Source organism: Nelumbo lutea, chromosome 5 (genome assembly GCF_056320005.1).
Source record: "Nelumbo lutea isolate HS-2025 chromosome 5, American lotus-T2T, whole genome shotgun sequence".
In the NCBI taxonomy this organism is placed as follows: domain Eukaryota; kingdom Viridiplantae; phylum Streptophyta; class Magnoliopsida; order Proteales; family Nelumbonaceae; genus Nelumbo; species Nelumbo lutea.
Window position 1 is genome coordinate 74,556,701 of NC_142688.1, and position 14,587 is coordinate 74,571,287.

A 14,587-nucleotide genomic window follows, 5' to 3' on the forward strand; every position below is an offset into this window, starting at 1 on the left:
CATCATGGGGTATGTTCATCAGTCGCAGGGTATGTATAGAGATCATGTTCACAAAGCTTCCCTTATCTACCAAGGACCGTCGCATCTCATAGCCCCCTATTTTCGTTGTTATGTATAAGGGGTGGTTAAGGTGTGCGTCCTCCAAGCGAATATCCTACGGTGTGAATTTTACTTCGAGCTTGTCCATATGATGCGGTTGTAGAGACCTCCTAAATGTTTCTACGAGTTCCTTGACAGCAAGTCTCTGAACTGTGTTATTTTCCCCTTGTTTGCTGAAAAACTATTGGAACTCTGTTCCTAATCCCCCACTACCTGTTCATAATCATAATCACCTCACTATTACTGCAGGGGAAATGCTGATGGAGGTGGCAGGAGTGAGTTGCTCCTTCGTCTACTACCACGATAATACGATGCTTGGTTGGGTCCTCTTGTTCCATAGGGTTCGCGTACACTTCTAGCTTAGCATAAGGTAGCCTCTGTGTGGTGGTAATTACTCCAAGGGTGGCCACTGTTCGTGTTGTCATCTCGGCACACTTCCAGAGTTAGTTGAAGGTCTCTACTTCCACGTTTTTTTATACCAATTCTGTAGGCAGGGTGCATCCCTTGTATGCATTGCTCTACAAAACCATTCTCTATTACATGTTCCTCGAAGACTGAATGGGTCAACTTTTGAAATTGCATGACATAGGCTAGGAGGTCCTCCTCGGCGCATTGCTCCATGTTGTAGAGGTCAGCCATGGTCAGCCCCCGCTCCTAGTTGAACCATTGTGAGCGTTGAGAAAATGGCTCACTTAGGATAGGAATGAAATCATCACCCATCAATTGAGGAAATGGCGGTGATTGGACCTCCGAAAATGATTTTCAAAAATGCTTTCTTTAAATAGTGACTCCAAAACCGGAGGCATCGTCTACACCAGTCTGGGTAAGACTTGGATGGGAAAGGGAAGGGGTTAGGCACCCGTCTCCCAGGTCCAATAGGTGAGGCCCACATGGTATTTCAAGCAAGTGTGAACATGAAATAGTATTTCAATTAACTACAATCGCACTAATAGGTAAGCCAAAACAAAAATAAACTAGCATAAGGGAATCAAACACAATTTATTTATCTATTTATGCTTTCACCACTATGACTAAACACAAATAATATAAACAAGGATAAAAGTGATTCAAAATAAACATCATTCTAACAACCATTTTCAAAATTGAGAGAATAAGACAAAGATAATGAGTTTTGATCTATGAGTATCATTTAAAAAAAGAAAGGCATAGGAAAACCATAGCCGAACCGGGTCGATACGGAGAACTTGCAAGAGTGGGTTTGGCAAACCAACTTTGTCGGTTCTTTCTCCCCTTAGATTCCAAGCTTAGCAAAGGATAACATAAATGAAACTACTAGAGGGGGGAACAAATACATTTACCTAATGATATCTTCCCTGAGATTGGATGTTGTAACAAGGAGTCTCCTTTGTTTTTGGTCGTATGAAACTTTTGACAGATCTTAGTTAGCTCTAAGCCGAGTTGCAACAACCTGTGCTTGTGGGAATTCAGCAATTATTGCTTGGGGTGGGTTGTAGTCTGAACTAAGAAAAGATTAATCCAAGTGGGTTTCATTATGGTTGACGGCAATGGTGGTAGTGATTTCAGCCACCGGTGCATTGTTCACTGTGGTTGATTCGGGAAAGGGAAAAATAGAAAGAGAGAGGGAGGGTGGAGAGAAAGAACAGATATCAAGAGGATGACTAAGAAAGAGATCACATGAGTGACAGAGAAGACAACCGCCGCTGCGAGTTGTAGCAGTGGTAGCGGGTAGGGGCGATAACATGGGGAGGAAAAAGAGAAAGATTATCGAGAGAAGATGATAGAGAGAGTGATGGGGAATCAAGAGAGTGAAATAAATGATGGAGATCAGAGCTAGTTTCGTTGCTCTAGTTAGCTTCAAATGCTAAATAGAGAAGGTGGAATGAAAATTAGAAGAAGAAGAAGAAGAAGAAGAATGATAGGAAGATAGAGAAATAGAGAGAGATCTGAGAACTGACCGTCGCTCTGGTTCACTGCTATAGAGAGGAAGACGCTAATGAATAGTGTACTGGGGATTCAAAAATAAAAACAAAAAGAAGATGAGGAAGAATAAGAAGAAGGAAGAGATAGAGAGAGGTGGAGAGAAAGGGCTCCTGATTCAGATCTGCCACTTGTTCAGCGTTGCTACCGAGAGCTCCTTCTCACCGCCGCTCTAGTTTTCATTCGAACCAAGAAGAGGGTGAATAGGGGATTTGAAAAGAAGAAGAAGAAGAGAGGAGAGGGATAAGGGAATTTAGATTGGAGGGGAAATGGCCGAGAGGGGGTGCGACGCCACTGCCACCTCTGTTTAGTTTGAATAAGATGATGATAGTGCATTAGCTTTAATTAGAAAGATAGCTCTTTATTTATATTAGGGCTAAGGGGTAGTTTTATAAATTTGGGGAAATAGATGGGTATTTTGGTAATTTTCAAAAAAAAACTGGGTGAAGACGGGTCTCAAGGAGTTATGTCAGGTTTCTAGTTCAATGGTGGGGATTTTTTTTTTCAAATATCAGAGGGTTAAGGTGGGTCTGACTATTGAGAAGGGTTTTGTGTGAGCAGGCTAGCGAGATTGACTGAAATAGAATCTTTTTAGATGAAAGGGTAAATGAGGGTATTTTTGCCTAAATTTTCATAGGGTGGGGTTTTCATATATTCTGAGTTGATTGGTGGTTTTGGTAGTTTCATATTAACCCAACTAGGCCCAGATGTGTCAGATCTGGAAAAGGGTAAACAAGGTTTGGAGTCTTTATGCGATCGAGGGGCAAACAAGGTTTATTTTGTATAAAAATTTATAAGGTAGGATTTTTGGGTAGTTTGAGGTGATTGGTGAGGTTAGATTGAGCCAACTAGGCCCAAATAGGGCAGGTTTGGAATTTGGTCAATTTGAAACATTGAAATGGAATCTTAGTGTGATTAAAGGGTAAACAGAGGTATTCTGGGATGAGATTTCACAGGTGGTCTTCAGGGGTGTCTGGGATCTGATGGTGATGTCTAATAAGCCTTTAGAGGGTCAAGGTCATAGGAGTTTGGGTCAGCAGAATGCTCTGGAATGGAATCTTTGTTTGATAGATAGGTAAATAGGACCTTATGGGTAGGTGTTTTGATGTATCCGAGTTTAATAGTGTGGTTTGATTAGTTCGGATGTGTAAAATCAAGGGAATATGGGTTCCGAGTGTTTAGGCTAATGAGAGGCGTCTGAATGGAATAATTGCTTGATGATGGGGTAAACGGAGGAATCTTGAGCTAAAATTTTGTGGAGTTAGATCTAGTGGTCGAGGTGTTGATAGGGATTGATTTGGGCCATCAAATTAGTATCGAAGAGGTTTAATGGTGGATTTGGGGGGCTTTGGGCCTAAAGCTATGATTTTTGGGTGTTTTGGAAGGATTAGAAGGGTCTAATCGAATGTTCAGGCGAATTGGAGGTTTAGGCAGGGGATCGAGCAAAAGTTAGGTGCTGACAAGCCAGGCGAATTGGACAAAAATTTCTTCATGGGCTCCACCCATAAGTCAATGTTCCCTGCTGTGAAGTTGACAAACTAGGAGTGAGTCAGTCCAGACAGGGATTTAGAGAATTCCCTAACCTTCAAATCTCCATCCTGGGCGAATGCGCCTAGCGTGTCCTCGAACTTATTGACATGTTCCTGTGGGTTGAGGTTTGGGCAAATTGGACAAAAACTTCTTCGTGGGCTCCATCCATAAGTCAATGTTCCCTGCTGTGAAGTTGACAAACCAGGAGTGAGTTGGTCCGGTCAGGGATTTAGAGAATTCCCTAACCTTTAGATCTGCATCCAGGGTGAATGCACCTAGCGCATCCTCGAACTTATTGACATGTTCCTGTAGGCTCCCTTTCTACTCGTCATACTGGGGCCACTATTGCGGAGGGGTGTAGTTGGTTGGGTAAGGCTTATACAAGATGCGATTAAACTAGAGCTTATGTAGGGTGAGGGTCATTTGTGTCTTGTTTTGGCTTTCCTCTATCAAGCCCTAGACATATTCCCTAATCTCCATTCGACTAATGGGTGCATTAGTTATCTCTGGGCTGCGCACTGTTGTTTATGTTTGTTCGGCAACAAAATGTTGGGTTCTCTGGTCTATGGTAGGCACAAACGGGTGGTCACTTTTGAGTGAGTCGCTCAATCGATGTCACAGGATGGCTAGGAGGAGTTGGTGTGGGTGGTTCTATACAAGCGAAGGGAGGGTGTTTGGGAGTTGCCAACCTTTGTAACAATAGCTGCAAGATGCTTCACATCTCTACCTGCATCTGCTCCATTCAGTTGAAGCACGACTCAATGATGTAGACTTTATGGGATAGGATGGCGATGTCTGCCTACACCATCATCTCTTGATTGTCTTGGTCTTCAAGCTCTATGTTAGAGTTGTCTGGGTTCTCGTATTGCTCCTTTGGGATAGGGGAAAGACTAATTCTTTGGACAACCATTCTCTATGATCAAGGATAATAACCAGAAATTCTAATGTAAGTGGTGTGGTAAGGTTGAGTGTGGTGGTCTCGTTAAAGGATGAAGAAAGGTCGAGGGATATCAGGTAGCAACGAATTTATGAAATTGTCCCTTGGTTATGATTTATTCCCCTTTTTTATAAGTATAGATCCAGAGGCCCTAAGGGTAAGGTTCTAAAATGAGTTCAATTCCCATTTGGAAAGGGAATCCATGATTCGGTGTCGGTTGTCAGGAAGACACCACTGGGGGTTCACCACATGTAGAGCGAGATTTTCCTTGGATGAAGTTTCCTTTCGTCCAAGGATTCTCATGACACACGTTTGCTACTTTCCTTAATGGGTCTCCCATGTTGATGTGGCGAGAATGTCATCATAACTAATTCGAAGAGTTCACTTAATTTGTTGGATGTCTCGTCATGAGCATCTTCGGCTTGCTATAGTCATGCGGTCGCTCTTTAGTCTATCGCACGTCCACGACGGCTTTGGGTTCATCGCAAGCCTATGATAGACTATGGGCTTATAAGCCTAGTTTTGATGCCTTCATCGCCTTCACTGGTATAGGGAAACGGATGTATTTACAATTGAAAAATATCACACTCTCTTATCCATAGCTGGATGTCGCTGGCCATCTACCTCCAATAAGAGTAAGATCTCATGTGTCTTAATGTGTTTTGTAGCTTAGAATGGCCTCCAAAGGGAGCCCCATGCATTTCATCAAAAAACCTTCTTTGATAGGTTCACTTAGAACCTAATAGAATTTTCCCTTTCCTCCAAAGAAAATCACCCCTGCCTTCAATTTTTTTGGGTTGAGTTCGTACCTTCTAAGTGAGTTGTTGTATTTCCAAATTAGTTGTAGCTTCCTTCTTAAATTATTGGGAAAATTCCCGATTAGTACCCTATACTTGGGCTTGAGTGACAATTTGGTCCCTGAACTTTAAAATGTGATAATCCAGTACCCGAACTTTCAAAATGTGACAATCCAATACCCAAAATTTCAAGATGTGACAATCCAATACCTACCACTAACCAGTCCATTAATCATCCGTTAAGTGACATTTGAAAAGTCAAAAGTGCCCTTTGAATGCCATTTAATTCTCTTTATCGACCATCCAAACGTTGACAAAAAATTGAATAATCCCAAATCCTAGCCTCTTCTATTCAAAAAAGTTGGTGATTGTTTAGAAGAATCTAGAATTTGGGACTGTTCATTTTATTGTCAATGTTTGGATGGTTGATAAAGAGAATTATATGGCATTCTTAGGGCATTTTTGACTTTTCAAATGTCACTTAATGGCTGATTAATGGACTAGTTAACAACATGTACTGGATTGTTACATTTTGAAAGTTTGGGTACTGGATTGTCACATTTTGAAAGTTCGGGTACTAATTTGTTGCATTTTAAAGTTTGGGGACCAAATTGCCACTCGAGCCAAAGTACAGGGTACTAATAAGTAATTTTCCCATTTAACTAGCCAAGTGGATAGTGGCCTAGAGAGAGTTGGGCATTTCATTCTTGATAAAAGAGTCTGCCACCACATTCTCTTTCCCTCTCCTATATAATTCACCTCATAGTCATAGCCAATCATATTAGCCAACATTCTTTATTGTGTTGGGGTGGAAAGCTTTGTCATAGCCAGTGCCCCAAGCTTTGGTGATTAGTGAGAATTGTGAACTTTAGGCCTATAAGATATGACTGCCATTTTTGAACATCAATCACCAAGCTCTTAGTTCTTTCTCATAAGTAGAAAGAGATTGGTCCATGGGTTGCAATGCCTTGCCAAAGAAGGCTATTGAACATCCTTCTTGAAAAAGAACTGCTCCATGCCTAGTGCAACCAGCACCGCATTCAATGGTGAACCCATTTGAGAAGTTGGGAGGGGTAAGCACAAATGTGTGAGTCATTGCACCTTAAGTCTATCAAAAGCCCCATTTGCTCTTTTGTCTACTACCTTCACCCTTTCTTAAGCAAAGTTGATTAAAGGCTTCTCTATAGCTTTATAGTTCTAGATGAATTTTGGTAATATCATCTGAGTCACATAAATCCTCTGAGATCTTGGACAATTTTAAGAATTGGCAATTTGATAACTTCTTCAATTTTAGATGGATCTACTTGTATCCCATTATCACTAATGAAATGCCCAAGATAGTCAATGAACATGGATACAAAGTTACATTGCTGAGTTTAGCATATAAGTGTTGCTATCACAGAAAAGTCAAGGTCTTTCATAGGTGCTCCAGATGCTCCTTAATTATTTTTTTGTAGATTAGAATATGTCAAAGAACAACAATGTAAATTTGCGAGGATATTGTCTAAGTAGATCATTCATCAGTGACTAGAATGTTGCTAGTGCATTGGTTAGCCCAAATGGCATAATCAAGAATTTCTTATATTGGCCTTCATGCATTCTAAAGGTCATTTTCTACACATCTTCCTCCTCAATCTAGATCCGGTGATATCTAGATCATAAATCTAACTTTGAAAACACTCTCACCCCATGCAACTCATCAAGAAGCTTGTCCACCTTAGGTATAGGAAATTTGTGTTTGATGGTCATTTGATTTAGGGCTCTATAATTTATACAAAGCCTTCAACTACCATCTTTTTTTTTCTCACCAATAGCGCAAGAGAGGAATATGGAATTGAGCTAGGCTAGATTGCCCTAGTTTTTAAGAGCTCCTGAACTAGGTGTTCAATCTCATTCTTCTAGTGAAATGAGCATTTGCAAGGATGAATGCAAATTGGCTTAGCTCCTTGAATAATAGGAATTGCATGGCCCTAGATTCTGGGTGGTGGAAGGGTCTTTGGTTCATCAAAAACATCTAGAAATTCTATTAGAAAGTTGGATATTGTTGGATCAATCAGTTTCTAGGTTGTAGAGGAGTCCATGACTTGAAGTTGTAGGATGTATAGTTGTCCTTCTTTTCCACTGACCAAATTGGGTTTCACCTCTTTGAGTCCAAATGATTTAATCCCCTTATAACAACTTGGGTCGATTTGTGCTAGTATACTGCATGATAATCTTAGTGAAATCCCATGTGACAAACCTAAGGTTCGCAGCCACTGTATCCCTAACATGGCATCATAGTCAGGTAACTCGAGGAGGAAAAAAATAGCTTGAATGTTGTTACCTTGAACCTTAAGAGGGAGTAAAGAACACCTTCCAACACCATGTAACCGCTCCCCACTAGCCAGATTCACTTTGAAGTGAGTGTAGCCAAGCTCTGAAGCTTTCATCAGCTAGCCAACATTTGTATCAAGGAAGTTATGAATGGAGCCCCCATCAACTAGTATTAATAGTTGTTGATACTACAATGTTCTTTGGACCTTCATAGTGTGAAGAGATGGTCCCATCTCCTTACCATCACATGAATGGAAAATTATAGCATGTTGTCTTATGTCTCACCTCTTACTTAACTAGGGAATGTCACTATCATCCTCATTTGACTCATGGATGATCTATAGTAACTTTTGGCTCTTGTAACGGTGTTGGGGTATATGACCCATGACCCATCATAGTTGTAACAAAGCCCCTTAGCGCTCCTCTTACGAGCCTTAATTGGTGTCAACCTCTTGATCTTAAGGCTTATGTCCACTGCTAGTAGGACCTTTTGGCCTAAGACCTCGTAAGGGTAATTGAGATGGTCGTGGTCTAGGATGATCAATTTCTAGTCGGCCCCTAGCATCTAATTACTACCTCCTCTTCTTCTAACATAATTAATCATAGTGCTCATGCTATTGTCACCAGCTCCATTTTTTCCACTCTAACCCAAATTTCATGGTTCAACCTTATGGTGAAACATTCAACTAAATATGCCTGAGTGAACCAGTTTCGCTAGCCTTCCAAAATGGTTTGTTCCCTATGGTCCATTAAACTTGACATCCGGAGCGGCCATGAACTATCTCTTGGTTATGTGAAGGTGGTAGTTAGAGAGCCACTGATATGAACTTCCTCTAATTCTCCCTGCAAGCCATCCAGTCTACTACCCCCAACTTCTAAATGTGATCCTTGCTAAGAAAAAACCTCCAATGCCTTACTGTGAGGCTCGTTCAACCTAATCAATTGGTTGAGTTTCTCAACAATATCATCTAGTCATGCACATAGAATCCCGATGCCCTTTTTTGCACTTCATTAAGCTTGCCTTCCATGTTTTTCATGTGTCTCTCCTAGGCAATGTTTTCAAAACCAAATCATACAGGGAACCATTCTAGGGTCTGATACCCAAGTCGAATGGCCCGACCGTCCGTTCTGAATGGATGGCCCATTCTAAAAAAATAAAAATAAAAAACGGCCAAAACCGTTCCCAGGTCAAACAGTTTGATGGTTTGATCACCCGGGTCAGCGATTTGCTAACCAAATCAACAGCTTTTGCCTAAACAACGGTTTTGGGGTAAAAAGGACTGGTTCCGATCTAGTCCGATTTTGAAAACATTGCTCCTAGGTACTTGACACTCAATAGCTTTGATACTAAAATGGTATAAACTTCTCCCCATTGCTAGGAGGTAAGACCAGTGCTACCCTAAGATATAGTGATGATCCCACTCAAAGGGTCACTATGGAGGAGACGAAGACATTAGGGTAAATACTTGGTATCGTTTTATTGGTGGATCATACTTATATATTGGTTTTGAGAACATTACATTGAATATTCTCATTATAATGAAAGCAATGATTGGGTACTTGTGACAATTTGAAAAAGACGCAAAAGGCACAACAAGCTTGTCGGACACATCATCACCCTAACCACTAAATAAGGAGGCTGGAGCATTGTTCTTTAGAGGTGGTATGTCAATTTGTATCATTAATGGGTCCGTTTGGTTTGCAGGAATAGGGGTCTGGAATTGGAATTGGAATGGGCTATTCCGATTCCAACTGATTGGTTGGGCGGAATCGGAATCCATTCCTATTCCTGTTGGAATGCCATTCCCTGCCCCTCCCTTGGGAATGGAATCCCATTCCTACTGATTTTAATTTGCATTCTCATTCTTGTTTAAATCAAACAGACTATGGGAATGAACCATTTCGATTTTGATTCTAAACGATTTTGATTCTGATTTCGATTCCAATTTCGATTCCGACTACGAACCAAGCGGACCCGATATCATTGTTTCTATTCAAGGTTTCGTGTTTAATAAGCCTCTTTTTGTGCCTTTATCTTCATTAAAAAGTGAAAGATTTATTTTGAAAAATAATATAAAAAACCACTATGTGTACAAGCCGTCCAATTGTAAGCAGTTTTGGCGCATCATATGCCCCCTCGAATTCATTATTTCTTATGACATTTTTTATCAATAGCAATTCTAGACTTTCTAGTGGGTTTAATTAAATAGTGATCCTAGGTGTCCTTTTGTGGTGTCAAAGATGCTTGTGAACTAGACTTGTTTTGTATACCTCCGATCTCTCCATATGTATAGACTATCATGTGGGCTAGGCTTCAAAGGATTGATTCTGGGACTATTTTTAAAAAGAAGACCCTCTTAATAGTTGATGTTTATCCTGCTACAATGACGGAATCTGCACTTGTAAATATAGAGAAAAACACCTTCTAAAAATCCTATAAGAGATTTCTGATGAGGAAACAAGAAAAAAGCATTTGTTCATGGCAATGCAAAATAAAGAAAATGATAAAAAACAAAAATCTAAAAAATTGTTTACAGCAGAAGCCAAACCTCATGGCCCCTACTCTAATAGACCTTAAGCAAGAAGTCAATGATCTTAAGAAGGAAGTTAAGACACTAAAGTCTAAAGTCAAACAATTAGAATCTTATACATACTCAATGGATCAATTTAAGAAGTCATCAAAATTCAAACCCGCAAAATTCATAGGAGAAGATGAAGAGTTTATATGCTCTACCGAAGAAGTTAAGTATAAAAAAATGGTTCTTAGTGTTAACCATTCGAATTAAAGGTTTTAGTTTTTCAGTTATAGCCTTAATCAATTCAGGTGCAAATATAAATTGTATCAAGGAGGGAATAGTACCTTCCAAATATTTTGAAAAAACCTCTCAACAGGTAAACGTTATTGATGAAAGAAATTTAGGGATTAAATATAAAATTCCTACAACTCATATCTGTAAGCAAGGAACTTGCCTGTAAACCTTGCTCCTCATGGTTAGGGACTTACGGCAAGATGTCATCTTGGGAATGCCATTCTTATTGTCAATTTTACTCCGCCAAATAGACTCAATAGGAATTACCACTACCATAGGTGAAATCTCAATCACCAATAAATTCTACCCAAAATCCAAAACTACTACTATAAATACTCTAAAAAAAAATTTAAAAGGCAAAGTCAAATTTATCTCTGAATTAAGTCTTAACTTCTGTCCGAGGTCTAAATTGATTCCTCAAAAGGCAAAGTTACTTTTTTGCAAAATTCAAAATCATCCAAGCATATAAAATAGGAATATCTCCGTACTTATATACTCTTTCATGGCGAGATATTTCCGATACAAGGTTGCAATAGGCTGTTAGGACGGTATTAGCACATGCTTGCCCTCACCGAAGCCGATCTCCTCGCCTATATCGACGTTTCTCGACCAATTGGCGGGTTCGGGATTAACTCGGACCGAAATTGAAGTCAGATGACGGTTGAAACGATTAAACCGTCCGGGTCAATGAAGGTTTGAAAACAATGGCTCACTCTTTGGTCTCCCATCCCCTCTTCACTCGTCGTCTCTTCGCTTTCGATTTTGTTAATAATCGGACAACTTCGAACTTGTTTCGACGAACTTCGACCACCGAACGAGGAATGCCATCGACTGTTTGGCGTCTACAACCCTAATTACCACCGGACGTGGAATCCCTATTAGTCAAGTAAGAGTATTTCCTAATATGAATTTTCTATCAATCTGTTTGGGGTTTGCAGTCATTTTCATTGTGTATTTGAAAGGGTTTTTCATCCCTTGGTTTCCCAGATTTCTCTCAAAGTCTCCAACTGATCCAAAGACACTGTTGCTTCCCTTTCTCTTCTGTCTGTCTCTCTACATGTGTGTGAACACGAAATTGGAAACAGTGTGGGTTTTCTGAGTTGTTTGCTTTCGAGCATTGGAGTGTCTAGAACCACCGTAATTTTTTCCTGAGTTCTGATGTATCTATCATCAGATAACATCATAATTGTATGTTGTATCTGCTTGATCATTGGGTTTATGCTCTGCTATTCTTATCGAATTCGAATGATCGAATCTGATGATTTCCTTACCGAATTGAATTGAATATATCCTAACAGGAATTCAATTTGGTTTGCAGCCATAGCAGGGGGATTGATTTTAGGATGACGGAGCAGGTTACGGCAGAAATGGAGGAGAAAAAGCCGTTAAAAATGGAAAGTCAAGTGGGTCTATGTCGAAAAGAGAGGAGAAAAATTGCAAAGAAGCTAAAGAGGAAGCAGATTAGAAGAGAGATTGCACTGAAGGAACGGGAAGAAGAAGAAGCTCGATTGAATGATCCCGAAGAACAGCTTAGGATTCGTTTAAAGGAACAAGAAGAGGCTAAGGTATTGGAAAGGGAGAGGAAAGCATTTGAAGAACGTGAGAGGTTGTGGATTGAGGCTGCAAAGAAAGCCGAAGAGGAGGCGCAGAAGAAGCTGCTTGAAGAATCACCTAACAATCAGGTTTAATGCCCGTGTAGTTCTGAATTTGAAATCGTTATCTTCATTCATATAATCTTATTTTGCTTGGTTTGCGATACCAATTTTTAGCTATGTAGTTCTGAATTTGAACTGGTGGGCTTTATTTATTTCTGGAAATAATTTGTAGATTGAACAAGAGAATGTATTAAAGGAAGAAGATGACGATAATGCTTGGGACTATGTAGAAGAAGGGCCTGCAGAAATAATCTGGCAAGGAAATGAGATAATTGTCAAGAAGAAAAGGGTTAAAGTTCCTAAGAAAAATGTGGATGAGCAACCTAAAATTGAGGTGTTGCACTGTCTTTTACCTTGTCTATTTAGTTATTTTGTGGTTGTGGTGCATCTTTTTTTACTGTAAAAGGTTATTTTTCATGTTACAGGATGCTGACAGACCTACATCCAATCCTCTTCCTCCACAATCTGAAGCTTTCATTGCATATAAGAACACATCATCTATTTCTGCGCAAGAGGTCTTTGAGAGTGTTGCTCAACAAATCCCAAATTTTGGAACTGAACAGGTGTATATTTCAGTTCTCTCTCTATTAATGCTGATTCTGTATTTGTTTATTGATTTTTTTAATCACAAGGGCTTTAGTTTGTTGTTGATACTTTAGAATTATTGTTATTGTTGAATACTTGAGTATTACAATGTGATCTCTCAATCGTATTTTGTTAGGATAAAGCTCATTGTCCTTTTCATATCAAAACTGGAGCCTGTCGTTTTGGGTCTCGTTGCAGCAGAGTTCACTTTTATCCTGATAAATCTTGCACAATGCTTATCAAGAACATGTATAATGGACCTGGCCTTGCTTGGGAACAAGATGAGGGGCTTGAGGTCTGTACATAACACTTTCATGTGTATCCTGATAGTTATGCATTATCTTTTAAGCAAATAGTATAATATTCTACTTATGCATTATCTGCTAAGCAAATATCATAATCTAGGACTTGGGAGTTGAGGCTCCATATTGGGGCTGACAAATTCTCCCTGTAATATCTCATATGAAGTTGAACCTCCGCCTATCTGCATCTTGTAAACTGTTCTATAGAAGCATGACAATTCATGATAGTCAATTCATGCATTAACTTCTTCATTGCATAATTGTTATATTGTTCATTTCGACCTCTTGGTACAAAAAATTTAGAATGACTTGGGCCATATTCTATTAAAATGCTCTTTTAGTTTTCTTTGATTTTATTTGCATCAGAAACTCATCTCAAGGTTGACATCAATGGAGATTCATGCTCTTGACTATGGTTGAAGATGGCGATAGAGGTTTAATAGCAATTCTGTATCCTATGCCATTTTCTATATGCGGCTGTGGTTTCTATGACTTCTTGGTTATCAATTTAGTTAGGATTCTTAACATTCTTAAATTTTTGGTTGGTATTTCTTATCAGACATTATATTTGTTCCTAAATTTCACTGGTACATTTTTCATTTGATATCTTTTGCTTGTATACATCCATGATGCTGCTATACATTCATTAATTTTTGTTAGAATAACGATACTTTCTTATTTTTAAGATAGCTTCGGTACAATGTCATTCTTGTGTGGGTGTTAAGTCAAGCCTTATAAAAAGCAGTTTTTTGGTCCATTTTTCTTTTTATTAATAAAATTTTCTTGTTATTCAGTAAAAGATCTTTTTATATGGACAAATATGAGTTTTTCACTCCTTAACAACTGGTAGTTTGTTGGGCATTTCCTGCTGGTGATGGCTATGCTTCTGGAGATAAAAATTGGAGGTGGTGGAACCTTATACATACCATGCAATCTCTGTACTTACCATATGCTCATTATATACAATTTAATTTGAATGCAAAAGATAAATTATGTAAATGCATACTTGATGACGGCAAGGGTTGCCATAAAAAATTGAAGCCATCAGGGATAGGCTCACATGTGGCTTGGAGTGTAACACAAGTTGGTGATATTTCTAACTAATAGAGTTTTCTGAGCACTGTGATTCTATGGTTCTGTGAGATGATTTCAAGTATGCTTCTCAGTTAGCTATTATCAGCAATACGTGCTTATTGGATGAGATGAGCAGGGCTTTCAAGTCTGTGATAACTTAGGAGGTGTTCTCCAATGTGAAATGTTTTTCTTGTTGTGTGTTCCAAAAACAAATCAAAACCATCTAGGTTAAAAATAAATTAGTTCTTAAAGAAATCACAGAAAATATGTTCGTATATGCATTTTTTGTTTCCAAAACTCTCACTAAAAATGTGTTCTTGAATTTCTGGTTTAAATAACATGTTTTCATCTGGTTATTTACTATCATATTCCATAAATCATATAACTTCCATACTACAGAGTTTGTTTCTATTTTGAAAACCATAGCTTTGATGGTTTCAGAAACACAAATTATTATTTTTAAACAAAAACAACTTATATTTGCTTTTCAAAACAAAAACAAAGTTCAAGAACATGTTTTTGTTTT

The 14,587-nt window shown here is 39.0% G+C and overlaps 1 protein-coding gene across 1 annotated transcript in view; it reads left to right on the forward strand.

The window, feature by feature from the left end:
* The first annotated feature begins 10,987 nt into the window (after positions 1-10,987).
* Positions 10,988-14,587, forward strand: part of LOC148852928 (Zinc finger C-x8-C-x5-C-x3-H type family protein) — a 29,186-nt gene continuing 25,586 nt past the window's right edge. Inside the window, exons 1-5 of the mRNA XM_088947286.1 lie at positions 10,988-11,331; positions 11,764-12,127; positions 12,273-12,434; positions 12,526-12,663; positions 12,822-12,980. Of these exons, the coding sequence (XP_088803412.1) occupies positions 11,789-12,127; positions 12,273-12,434; positions 12,526-12,663; positions 12,822-12,980 (798 nt within the window). The 5' untranslated portion in view covers positions 10,988-11,331; positions 11,764-11,788. The remainder of the gene's footprint in view (positions 11,332-11,763; positions 12,128-12,272; positions 12,435-12,525; positions 12,664-12,821; positions 12,981-14,587) is intronic.